Below are 13946 nucleotides of genomic sequence, written 5' to 3' on the forward strand. Positions count from 1 at the left end.
GTGAACTCATGCATTCCTGTCAAAGTCAAAATGTGGGACACCATTTCAATAACTGGGACGTGGGACACTGGATAGAAACGCAGTGCAGTCCCATATAAAAAGAGACACCTGCTCTCTTCACCGAAACCATTTTGGCATTGCTTTTCTCAAGCAGATTGAAGTGGCGTTGCGTTGTCTGTCTTCATATACCGTCCACAGATAGAGCAGGGTGTTCTGTTAGGATGCTGTCTTGACATTTTGTACCTTGCAGATCAGAACATCATGTGGAATCCAGGGTAGCACTGGTACGAAGCCATTTACGTTAGCCGAGTACTGACATAAATATGCCCTCATCTTATTTCCTAAACCCCCTTGGCTTCGACTACTGACCTTCTCCGCCAATGTCAGATGATGAGCAGTTTTTTAGGCTTTTAGGCTATGCCTGAATAGAGATTATGTTAATCCTGAAGGTGAAATGAACCTTGCAGTGTCAAATTACTAGAGGGATAAGGCTGAATTACAGCTCAGTTCACTCTCTCCCTCACAAGAGACTTCTAAGGGTCCTTTGGGGGGTTTAGACTTTAATTTGTGAGGAAACATATTTGCTTTTATTGAATAAACTCACCTAATTGTATTTACTGTGGAGCCCTTGGTATTGTTTGCATTACCTTCAGAGTGCCGCAGTGCTCCACATAGATACACATCGAAGCCTTGAGATGTGTATTTGATAAGATGTGTTGCCAAGAGGTTGTTTGTCTCACTTTTTATGAGACCTGTCTCCACACTGTGCTGCAAAACGATAGCGGCGAGGAGACCAATATTTATAGCACATGCATGAATTAATAATGAACCGCGTGAGTTCCAGGTTAAACACTAATTTTGAAGCCCCCAAGGTCAAATGATTACTGCTCTACATTGCAAATGCTTTGCTCAGCCTCTTTTATAGATCACAATTTGGAGACCCAAATGAGAAAGAAAGAAAAAAAAAAAAACAACCCAAAAAAAACCCACGGTGGCAGGAGATTATAAATAGTTTAGGCATCTGAACCACTATCCTACTTTCATAAAACACTATCTAAATTTCCTGTGTTTTCCTAAGACTCCACTGCAGATTCAACAGATTGTGAGGTTTTATGATAGAGAACATGCTTCAGAATGTGATAACCACTTCACACGTTGGTATTAAAGGTTGGACTTCCTTTTATCTACAGGACTTAAAACCCTCAAAGACATCAGCCATCAGCGACCAAAAGCAACTGATCTAAAATGTTTCATAACTTTTAAACCAATAATCTTATCAATACATTGAAATAATTCATTCAGTTGTAGTCTCTGAGCTTTTTGTCAGCATCTGGTACGACCCATTTGGATGTTCTGACACTTTTCTGCAACACTGGTTCAACAGTAAAAACCCATGTAGCTGGTTTATCAAATGACATAGTTATAGTAATAGTTGTAGATGCATGTTTTTATGTTCAGACAGTGATATATTTTGCTGAAAAAGTCACTTTTGCTTCAGTTTTCTCTGTTATGACATAATAACCATTGAATTTAAAGGGTCATATTTCGCTAAACCCACTTTTATTAGTCTTTGGTGCATTTTTTGTGTATTTAGGGACACTAATAGTGCAAAAAGTAAGAATTTGAACCCTTCAGGTGCTGCAAAGCTATCTTTATATTAATTTTGGCAAAAGTTGAGTGGATTTCTAAACCCGTTTTAATGCCTGCTTAACTTGTTACGTCTATAACTAGTTACTTCACAACATTTGCACATATAAGGTGAAGACTTCCAAAGAACATTTCTCTGAGTATGACATAATAGTTTATCAGCAGCAGCGGTTGTAGTAAAAACTGAAAATATGTCCAAACTTTGAGCCAATTACCTAAAATGTTCAGTTGTTGGTTGAAAGGGACAGAGCTGCACAATCAACAACCTGGAGGGGGTGGGGTGTGAAGTGGCTCATTTGCATTTAAAGGACCAGTACTCAAAATGACCTTTCTGGTGTCATTACTCAGAAATAGGGTTAAAGATGAGCCTGTGGAGTTGAATTAATGAAGAATTCAGACCCGAGCATAGCATTTACAGTTTATGTAGACCACAGGGAAATGTTTCAAAATGCATAATTCCATTTATAAAAGCAAAATATTAGTCCTTTAACACTTAGCGTTTATGAACATCTACATGATCTGTAAATTAAATATAGGAAAATTGCTGATTTTTACTGAAAAGTGCAAAATGCAAAGGATAATATTACAAGAAAACACTTAAGAATAGTTATATGTAGAGAAAAACTTCATTTGGAATAATTCTAGGTCTTTAAGGGTTAATTCAACAATGTTCTGAAACATTCCTCAGAGGGTTTGTTCATGATGGTAAGATAGCATCAAGCGGTTGCACATCTATGATGCCAATCTCCCATTCCTACACATCCTGAAGGTGATCTATTGGTTTGAGAGCTGCTGACTGTAGAGGCCTTTGAGTACAGCGAGCTTTGCATGTTTAATCCAGTTGGATGTGGAAAAGGATAAGATGTGTACACTGTGATCATAGAGGGAGGGCTGTGGTGTTTTAACTATTCCCAACTGGTACGGTTCAAAGAAAGCCAAAAAAAATACCCCCTACACACAACAACACCAGCAGCAACCTGAACCATCCAAACAAGACAAGATAGATCCATGATTTCATGCTATTTCCATCAAATTCTTACCCCACCATCCAAATACTGCAGCAGAACTTGAGACCCATCAGACCAGGCAGTGTTTCTCTGATCTTCTATTGTTCTGCTTCGGTGAGTCTGTACAAACTGCAGCCTCAGTTTCCTGTTCTTATCTGACAGGAGTGGCACTGAGTGTGGATTTCTGCTGCTGTAGTCTATCTTCTTCAGTGTTCAACAAGTTACACGCTCAGGGATGCTCCACTCCATACCTGGGTTTTAACCATTCTCTGACTTCTACCATCAGCAAGGCATTTCCATCCAGACAACTGCTGCTCACTTGATATTTTCTGATTTTTGGACCATTCTCTGGAAAACCTAGCAAGAGTTGTGCATGAAATACCTGTGAATCTGCAGCTTCTGAAACACTCAGACCAACCAAGCCACATTCAAAGTCACTTTTATCATATTTCTTCCAGATTCTCACACTTGGCATGAACTTCAGGAGACCATCTTGACCATGTCTACATGCATTGAGCTGCTGCCATTTGATTGGCCTGTTAGATGTGAGCATTAATAAGCAGTTGAACAGGTGTACCTAATAAAGTGGCCAGTGAATTTAAGTTCATTCTGTAACCTAAAGTGGTGAAGTTACAGATAGCAACCAAATACAACGTATACTGTATATATAACCATTGTAGGGATGTACAATATATCGTTTGAGCATCGTCATCATGACGTACGTGTGAGCAATAGTCACATCGCAGGTCCTGCAATGAAGGAGGCAAATGAACTCAATGTGTTCTAATCTAATTTCAGCCTGGGTACTTGACACACACTGCACGTAGCGATCCACCAATTACAATCGTTCTTAATCAGTTTGCTGAAGCAGACCACGCCCCTGCACACGGAGTGAGTCGCTGCTAAACACATTGAATAATGAGCAACAAACAAGAGAAAATTACCAAAAACAAAGACTTGGTGCTAAAAAGAAAAGCAACGTCAGTATCTGGTGTTATTTTGGTTACAAGAACGATGATACTGAAACACGTGTTCTGTTTTGATAGTGCCTTGCAATTGTTGCCACAACGAGAGGTAGCATAACTAAATTGTTTGACCATTTACGTCGGCACCACACAGCAATTTCATATCGCAATATATATCGGAAGGTTAAAAAAAAACGCAATGTCAGTTTTTTCCAGTATCGTGCAGTCGTAAACTATTGCCTCAGATCAAAGTTATTATTGTCAATGAAAACTAATGAAATGACAAAACATTTTCGTTCACTGAAATAAACAAAAACTATAATTAAAAGAAAAAACGACAACTAACTGAAACTGTATTGTGTGCTTACCAAGCTAATTAAAACGGATAAAAATTATGGATAAAATTCCCTTCATTTTCGTCTTTGTCAATGTCTTTGTCGGCTTCTTGTCCCCATTACCTGGTAACATGGAGACTAAAGTTGGGAGAAAGTAGCAGAGTCCTGTATGAGATTTATGTGAATATGACGATGAGGAAGATAAAAGATATGAAAAAACTAAAACTAATACTAAAACTAAGCATTTAGAAAAAAAAAAAAAACTAATAAAAACTAGCAAACCTGCTCTAAAAACTCATTAAAACTAACTGAATTAGAGAAAAAAAGTCAAAATTAAATAAAACTAAACTATAATAAAAAATCCAAAACTATTTTAACCATTGCCTCAGATTCCTGATGTCACTGAAAATGCATAAATAAGAAGCAAAGTCAGTGTTTGGTTTGGTTAAGGGGATACTAACTCTGCACCTTACAGCCGAATACCACAAAAATGCCACAAAATATAACAGGAACCGTCAGAGGGTCGAGTAATTTACGAAAAGTGCACCTCAAGTTGTGAGCAACATATACAGAAAACTTTGACAGTTGAAACGAAATGATGACAGTTGGACAAAACAAACAGAAAAGGCAGCACTTCAACACATAACCTCTAATTGTAGCAAGTTTAGTGGAAAAATATTGTGAATGGCTTTGTTAAATCTGCTACAGAAATGAATTGCTGACAGACAGATGGACGGGCGGATGGTCAGGCAGACATGCTGACCGACTCATCCCCCTGCATTATACTCCAGTGGGGATACAAAGGGACAAGACATCTGTACAGCTCATTTTAAGGTAATGAGAACGCAATGATTCCTATTTTCAGTCAATTATATACTAATGAAAACATAATTAGAGAATGAATATAATCCTCAGTTTCTTCAATTAGATCCATCTAAATCTCACACACTAAACGGAATAAAAAAAAGAGGGGGGGGGGGCAGTTTATGATGGTGAATCTGCAGGACAGCTAATGTTTGAGAGCAGCTGCTCCGATACGGTTGTTAAAAAGTGAAAATGTTTCCATCACTTTAACAGGCTCGAGCTTTTCAGTCAGTCGCATTTAAGGATCATTTTGCGAGATTATCCCATTTTTCTTTTAAGTCCTTTTGACAACACCATTTTTCACAGCTGGTGCACTTTGTCTTTGCTTCAATATATCACTTTCTAAGCTCTTTCTTCTGGCAGTACATGGTGTATAATCTGCCGCAGTCCTACTTTTTGTACACATGTTTTTACACTTTTGTGTGTCTTGTTAATTTGTATGCTCTCATGCTAATTTCTGTAAACACAATTACGTAAACAGGATTTGCCCGAGGGGGAAGACGAGAACGGGGGAAAAAAACATCAAATCTCATCTTTTGTCTATTGTTTCTGCAATGCGCTGATCATACTGATTTGTTGACTTACTTGTGGTGTTGTACCTGACGCCGTAAAACATTTCTGGACAGGGCCGCGACACCATCTGCCCAGCGCCGCTCCTGGGCCAGCAGGTGCCAATGCCATCGATGGAGGTTTCACAAAAAGGTCCTGAGCCTGAAGAGCAGGGACAGAAATGTCAGACACAGACATACATACATTACTGGCATGGCTAAAGACTACATATAGCTGTTGTGAAATTCTTACAATGCTTCAATGATCTGGGCGATAAATTGTGAGGCTGAATAAGCTGTTTGCATATGCAGGCTTTAATGATTACTCCTGTGCTACCACTGAGTGTCGTCTCCCGTGGCATCACACCAAATCTATTTCTAGCATTGTTGTCTTCTTTGATGTTAGTCCTTACAATCTGAGTTCACATCAAACTTGTTTCCCCTGTGGGGTATTCCACAAAAATCCCGCTGTAGAGGCTGAGTAGGAATCACAGTATCTGAGAAGAATAGCGTGTCCGACTCACCGCTCCACTGACCTGTGGCGTTGCTGCTGCTGAGGGTTTGGTTCCAGGTCGAGGCCAGGGACTGTACTGCAACCAGGAAGGGGGGAAAATTTCATCAATAATCTCAATCCTTGTTTGCAGAGTTTAGAAGAAGCTATGAAAATCTCATTAGATTCAGCTTAACAGTTACAAAGGCTGCACATTAAAGGGCAACGGTAAACATTGGTGACAGACCTTTCCCCAAGCAATAACGGGAACATTGCAGCAAATATGTATCTAGACAAGCCCCCAGGGTCATGCTATTATTGCTATAATAATTCAGGAAGATTTGGGGAAGAAGAAGGACCTGCGGGCCAAATGTGGCTCTGAGGTCGTATGCTTCCGTTTTTGAGAATTTCCTTTTTCACTTACCTATGATAAAATAAATTAATCGATGTACAATATTAAAGGTACAATATGTAACATTTATGCATGATGTATATGCACTCACTTGAAGCTTGTGTTTAAGTTTGGGTTTTTTTCTTGGAGCTGGTAGTTTGTTCACAATAAATGATGCTGTTTCTAATCTAACATTACTAGTGACGCACTTGTGAAAGGGTAAAGGATTAACATGGAAAATCCTTATGCCAAGCCCTGTTTTAGCTACTCTATACATAGAAATCAGTCTACAGGCCATTAGCAGGGGTGTCAGGGAACCAAAAAGCCAGGGAAGGTGCATCCATAGACTGTAAGTGTCCACAGCCACTGTGAACATCACCCAGTGGTTTTGAAATACCACACAGGAAAAATTACTGAGTGTTTTTTCAAGAGTCAAAAGTATTTTCCTCAAAAAGAGTAAATTTGGCTCTATACTGAGCAGGGGCACCGCTACCAAATGTGGGCACCATGGAAGCATAAACATTGTGGACCCTTCATAAATTCAGTATCTTCTCAATCTGTTGGACCGGGGGGGCGGGCGGGGGGCAGTCCGTACATAATGTCCCTTACGCTAGCGCAGTGTTTTTCAACCTTAGGGTCGGGACCCCATGTGGGGTTGCCGGGAATTCAAATGGGGTTGCTTGAAATTTCTAGTAATTGATAAAAAAAAACAAAAAAAACAAAACTTACTAATAAAGAATATACAGTGAGTTGACAGAGACAATCACAATACATAAAAGACAAACTGTGAAGCTGAAACTGAAGCACTGTGGTACTGTTTATCTTTCAGATGTTCATTGTGGCCGGTTTCAGATGCTGCAGCTCTTTCATAATTCATAGTTTGAGTTATTGTTTGTTCAGTATTAATTGTCAGCCTTGTGAATATAAGCTGGACTGACTGTACATACCCCGACCAAGGAAAATAAAATTCTCACTTTGTGCAGTAATCTACACCTGGCTTTTCTGCCGCCGTCCATAATAATAATATACATTATATAGCCTAAACGTCATCTAAAATTAATGTTTATTTGCAACATAGTATAGCAAACTATTACATGATCAAAAACAAAAAAATGTCTCAGTTTTTCAATGTCTGGGGTCACCAGAAATTTCTGATGTAAAAATGGGGTCATGAGCCAAAAAAGGTTGGGAACCACTGCGCTAGCGTGAAACGAAACTGAAATTTAACATGCTTTCAAAGTCAGACTTCCGACTTCTATGCCACTGTTCTACAGCAGATCTTACATGAAATTTTCACAACTTCTAACCTGTATCCACTGGACCCCCTTCAGTGCTCTATGGGCCCCCCACAAATGCTGGGCCCCATGAATTTGTCATGTTTACCCCCCCCCCCCCTTATCTGCACTGCAGATACTGACTTTGGAGAGCTCTACCCAAAGAAAACTTTTACTCTTTTTGGAGACGGACCAAATGTTATCTGAGCAGAGTAAAATTTTCTCCAGTTTGAGTACATTTTACTAATTTCAGTGAAGGTTCCAGTTTGCAGCCAGGTTGTCACCGTTTGGGTATTTTGGAGCCAGAAATAATTATATTTGGACAAGAGGATGGAGGTGGGGAAAGTGACCAATGATGGGTGAGCTCACCTTACTTCAGCTCCTGAACATTATTAATGTGACAGTATTGTTAATGTGACTTTTTAGGCACAACCACAGGTACGCTGTTTTTCAAGAAAAAATTATCTTTAATAAGAATTAGCTCAAAAACTCCAATCCAGTGGGTGACATACCCATCAAAGAGGAGAGTAAACCATATTCTAGCCCTGAAACTATAGCAAAAAGATCACAAGTATCCCATTAGAAGGTTTAAATTAAACAAATTATACCAGAGGGAAACCTGGAAAAACATGATTGACTTTGTGTTTCTCGCCAAGGTTTTTTGGAGGAAGCGTCTAGCAGTTGACTCTGGTATTACGCTTTATTTCCACACTGGGTTCTGTTTCATGTCGAGGTTGTTGCCTCTTGGGCACATGCTGTTCGCACAGTGAAAATAAAAGGCTTTTAATACATGTACATTTCATCACGTGTTACATATTGTACCTTTAAGCATGTAAAGAGCTGGAATATTCTACAGTACCTGTGGGCAATATGACAGAATGCTAATAGAACACAGACTGCTTTATTACCACACTGTCAAGGGCTAACTTTGATTTGAACCAGGGGCAAATTACATGTATATCATTCCTATGCATCTGCACATGGTTGTGTGCCCTCTCTGGGTGTTTGCTGTTTATGTGTAAGTGTGTGTACGGGCTATTACCATATGAGTGAGGTCTGCACAGAAATGGGGTAATTGGAGAGGATGTTTTGCCAATATGCACAAGGGAAAAGTTGTGTGTTGAGATGATGGTTTGACATTTAGTGGTTATATGTCTGTGTTATGAGACAGAAATGAATGGAAATCAATTCACTCTTAGCGTCTGTGCAGTTGTAACCAAATATTAGAACATTCAAGTTGGATTGCTGTGGGAATCGCTGCCTTGTAGCAGCTACTGTAATTGTGTTCTTATAGTAATCATCCAGCTGTCAGAAAAACTAAAGCTCATCATGGGATTCACATGTTTGGTTTTACTTACGTGAGACATTTCCTGCTAACAGAAGCAGGGCTTCACATGTCAAATCTGCTAAAGAGCCCGAAGGCAGAAGGCTCATGATGGCGTACACCTGCCAACAGAGAACAGTCACAAAGAGTCATAATCAATCAATAAATCAAATTCCAATAAAACTAAGAGACTGTGGAATAAACTCTACGTCTTTGTAGTTTTAATAGCCTTGTGACTTAATCTTTGTCCCTTTGATTCTCTCATGTACAGTAAATGAAGTTCCGCTGAATTGCACCGCTGTTGCCCTTGAGCAGCTGATGCATGCATTAACATCTCCTCTTGCCTGATGCAATGCTTTTAATTTGCCGCACTTTGTAGTTACTAATCATTTTCTATGTCAGCACGCTTTCATGTTTACAGATACAAGGTTAAGAAAAATATAATGTACCTATTAACATCCTAGTCGGAGGACTGTAAAGTTACTGTTAGTGTTTGTGCGCTGCATGGGTACAAGCCCGAACATAACCTACTTTGCATCTGTATGTATATGCAAAAGCGTGAACTGAATAATGCACACAATTATAAAACTAAAGTCGATAACTCAGAAGTGGTTATGTGTTTACTGTATCTTCTGAGTGTCATATGACAGATCCATTGGTGTGTTTTGCAAGACTCTACAATAAGAGAACAATTGCTCTATTTACAAAACAACCTAAAAATGTGAGAACATCTATTTTAGGTGCTGTTAGCAGACAGTAATGGCAAACGGATATGATGTTGGGATTAATATTTCATCCACACACTTTGATCTCAACTGGATTCCAAGCAGGCTGGATGAGTGAATGCTGGATATTGTCCAGACCAAGAACGGTTGGCGACACTAGAAAGATTCCCTGAATCTCTATTGGCAGGCAAGCAGCATCTGTTAGTGCTAGCATCAGTGCCATTTTATAGGAGACAGAAACAACCAGAAACTGTCAAGTGTCATCATTTAATATTTAGCTTTGACTCCCTCGCCTCAGTGTTTGACCTCAATCCATAGGTTAAATTTAAGCTGATTGCTTTCTATACAGAAGACAGGGAGGGGGGGGGGTACTGTTACTGTACATATAAAGCCAATGATTCACTTCCCTTTTAAATAAAATATACTTCTATGAATAATGCAACATTAGAATCGGTAAACAATTTTCCCAACAGAAAATACGGGAAAAACTTGAAATTAATAGTAATTCTTGTAGGAAAAGCTCATGCATATCTGATAATAACAGCAGTGTGAAATTCCAGCAGTGTGTCTAGTCACATAATATAAAATGCTAGAGTGCCCCAGATTTCAAAGAAGGGTTCCTGATGCCTTATTGCCCCTGTTTCACGCTCAGTGATTCTGTGCAGGTATCAGCATACAGTAACCTGGTGCTGCTTGGCTGCCCACCTCCCTTCAAGTAATTAAAGCTCAAACTGACAGCCCTAATGTAAAACGATAGCACAAAACATGCACTTCATGTGATGTGCAACTGCAGCACTTGCTTCATGAAGGCGTTATCATTTTTGGACCTCAGCAGGCATGTGATATGTGAGTTGCTGCACATGAGAGTGAGTGAAGAGATGTGGTTGGGGGGGGCCCTGCATGGTCTTAAATCACAACAATGGGAACACGCTGGGAATAGCAGGCAGGGCCATTTCAGAAAATGTTCAGAGGATTCTTGACTATTCTTAGTACTGCAGTTTTCTCACACAATGGGAAGGAGGTAGATGAAGTAATTCACCTCAGGCATCTGTAACAACATCAGCAAGTCTCCTCCTCTCCTTACTGTTGCTTAGAATGAATCATATATGAAATAATGTCATATAGATATGTAACAGATCTAAAGAGAGTATTACATCTGACAGAAAAGGGTCATTATACTCGGTTTAATACAGAGACTTAATAAGCTGGCTTTAACTTCATAATCTACAGTAAACATGCCCATGTGGAGTAAGTAAGTAAGAATATTAGTTTAAAAGCAACTGGAGTTCCTGAATGAACTGTTTTAATCTCCACTGTCCCAAATCCGCAGCTTCAGTATTTGCAGTTCCAGATACAGAGGAATCGTGTCACTTGTGCTGGGTTGTCTGTGACCATCCTAACCCAAAGTGCTGGTTCGTGTTTCACAGTGTTTACCAGTAAACACGCCATTCGCAACCTCAGCTTGTTTTTAGAACTAATATGATGCATCTTTTCCATCTCTTACTTGCACTAATATGGGGCAGATTGGACTCATATTAAGAGCGTCATCAAGCAGCATGAAGATGAGGAAAAGAAAAAAAAAAAACTCAAAACCTAAGTGTCGAATTACTGTTGTGGTTTAGATCTGTTCTAATTGAGAGAAAGGTTTTTGGGGGTTTTTAGGGTATAATTTCTAAATAGCCGCGGGGTGAAGACAGTAACCTAAACATCCGCTGACATCTGGGTGGGATGATTAAATCCTTCCTCATCAACATTATAAGCGGCTGAATTCTCTGTGACTATCAAACACAAGCTTTCATTAATCCATTCATTAAATGTCTGAGCCGTGAAAGGTGTTAAATTATGGCTTATCCAATGCGCAAAGACGCAGGACTTACCTCCAGTAGATAGATGCATTTGCGACGCATTTCCAGTCCTATATTTTACACATATTTTTCCATGTGTCACATTAAATGTCTTCTATTGACTTTATCCACCTTTATTGCGATTGCTTTCACTGAGACTCCCCTTTGAGTTCAATAGCAAGACGGAAAGAAGTCGCAACAACACATTTTACGCGGTGCCAATGATACGCGTAAATATAAACTAAATACAAACTGTCACATCAGGATGGAATAGAAAAGAAAAAAATGTTCCAATAGGTAGAGAAAAGGTGCAGGAGCAGTGGGATTTCGTCCTCTCTTCAGGTGTTGGAGCTGAAGTGTCGGGTTTTTTTTTTTTTTTTTTTTTTGTCGTGAATACTCAAATGTAGTCCGTCCGTCAGTTTGGGTTACACGAAACCGAATCCACCTTGAAATCACGCACCATCAGATGGAGAACAAAACTCCTTTTACATGTGTGATTTATTTACTCTCCAGGTGACCCCGACTCAGACCGCCGCGTCCCTCAGCTCCTACATCCAGCTTCTGACTCCGTGGAGCTGCCGTGGAGGTTCTGACTCCCCTCGACGCACCGCCCACGTTGTGCCACTTGGTTGCGAGTATCCGAGGAATAACTCCGTTCCTCGGCGTGGAGTTAATTATGCAACGATTCACTCTTCTTGATCCTAATCTTTAATCCTTTGCAATCTAGACCTTAGTGATTTAAGAAACTTAAACGCACTGGCTTTAAAACAAGAAAAAAATAAATAAAATAAATAAAACAATAAATAAAACAATGATTTTTATAATTAGATGACCCGTGAGCATCATCTGTCAAAGCAGCTTTTAGTGCCAAGCATCCAGGAAAAGGAACCCTTTTAACATGTGCCCCCATTTTCAGTTGAATTGGTGCCAAAACCCAGAGTTAACAGATTTGGCCGTCAGCTAAAAGGGACAGATGGTCCCACTGTGTCAATAAAGTTAAGCATCCCTGGGGCGCTTCATAAAAACGCTAAAAATGCTTCAAAGTGAAAAATGTAAGTTATGACGAGGCCTGATTGTGTGTTTTTCCATTTGTCATTATTTACCTCCCCCAAGGAGGTTATGGGATCACTGTGTCTCTGTGTCTGACTTTGAGTCTGTCTGTCTGTCTGTCAGCAGGATTCAATCCTACTGCATCGATTTACATGAAACCTGGTAGAAGGGTAGGACATGGACCAAGGATGAACACAATGCATTTTGGGCACAGATCCACAAAAAGGAGCAAAGAAGGTATTTTTCACCTGTTAAACACTAGAGAAGCATTTAGCCCCAGGCTCAGACAGAAGACCTTTGTTACAGCGGTAATAGTTCATCTAACTACTGGCACTAACTGGAAAACATAAGCCATGTTTTTTTTAGTTCACGATTGTTGTCCCTAAAGGGAAATTCATGCTCTGCATTTGACCTAATGCTAGGAGCAGTGGGCTGTCACTGAAAGTGCCTGGGGACCAAGTCAACATCTAAACCAGCACCACAGTCAAGGGCAGTGACAGGAGAATTAACCTAGCATTGCCTTTAGTTTATAGTTTAATAAATTGTGGGACCGGACACAGAGTGGACGCTTGGCCTCGGCAGATGTCTGTCTTCTCTGAGCACATGTCTAGTTTATTATACAGTACCAGGGGCTTCCATTTCTCTGGCTTTGACTCAGTGATACTGATATTTAACACATGAGTTAATCAGTTGTGATAGTATGCTCACACACAATAAGGATGGCTGACTTTTATGTTGATAACACAGAGGCTTTGAATGCACAAAATGCTTTATGCACACTGTGCTAAAGCTTTCTTTAGACTCACTGACGTGCAAAGAGGCATTATTCACAATATGCTTTAATCCAAGGTGACAGTGCCCTCCCCTGAGTGTGCCATCTCATGAGGTGTCAGTAGAGGGGCAAGACCATGGCAAACTGGTTAGGATGCAATATCAGTCTGTTCACATGAGTCTGCTCCGTGTGGAACACACTGTACCGCTGTTGTCAAACTGTAACAGCGTCCAAACACACCTGTCTTCAAGACTAGCAGTCAGGTGCTAAAAAATCACCTTAATCAAGCTTGACATGTGTCAAAAGGGCTGTTGTGTTTTACTAAAAGCATTTGTTTTGGTGTTTCTGTGCGGTTGTCTGACTGTGCATGGACACCTGGGTTTATTCACAAGGGTTGTGTAAGACCGTCGTACTAATCCTTTCCCTGGATATTGCAGCTGGATGAGGCCGCTGTCAAGTGGAGTCCACCACTCCTCCGCAGTCTAATCTCAAGATGATGATTTATCTTCAATCTAGACATGAGATATCTCCAGATTGCAGGCTCTGTACATACCCTGTCATCTCCACGGTATGGCTTTACATGTCAAAGGTTAACATAGATGCATGGTCAAAGACAAAGCAGAAGTTCTTGTTTGTTGAGGCGCAGGACATTTATATAATGAACATGCACTCTGGCCTGGTAAAGATGCAGTTGCACTGTTTTATTCACA

General features: G+C 40.0%; 1 protein-coding gene across 2 annotated transcripts in view; it reads right to left on the reverse strand.

The window, feature by feature from the left end:
• Positions 1-12231, reverse strand: part of LOC115410063 (corticotropin-releasing factor receptor 1) — a 67781-nt gene extending 55550 nt beyond the window's left edge. Inside the window, exons 1-4 of one of the 2 annotated variants that reach the window (XM_030121474.1) lie at positions 11448-12231; positions 8880-8967; positions 5903-5956; positions 5404-5529 (exon numbers count right to left, since the gene is read on the reverse strand). In XM_030121474.1, coding sequence (XP_029977334.1) covers positions 5404-5529; positions 5903-5956; positions 8880-8967; positions 11448-11477 — 298 coding nt within the window. In that variant the 5' untranslated portion in view covers positions 11478-12231. Of the gene's footprint in view, positions 1-5403; positions 5530-5890; positions 5957-8879; positions 8968-11447 lie in introns of both variants that reach the window. The other variant, XM_030121473.1, reaches the window with a different exon arrangement.
• Positions 12232-13946: the final 1715 nt, after the last annotated feature.

This window comes from Sphaeramia orbicularis, chromosome 19 (assembly GCF_902148855.1).
Source record: "Sphaeramia orbicularis chromosome 19, fSphaOr1.1, whole genome shotgun sequence".
NCBI classification, from domain to species: Eukaryota; Metazoa; Chordata; class Actinopteri; order Kurtiformes; family Apogonidae; genus Sphaeramia; species Sphaeramia orbicularis.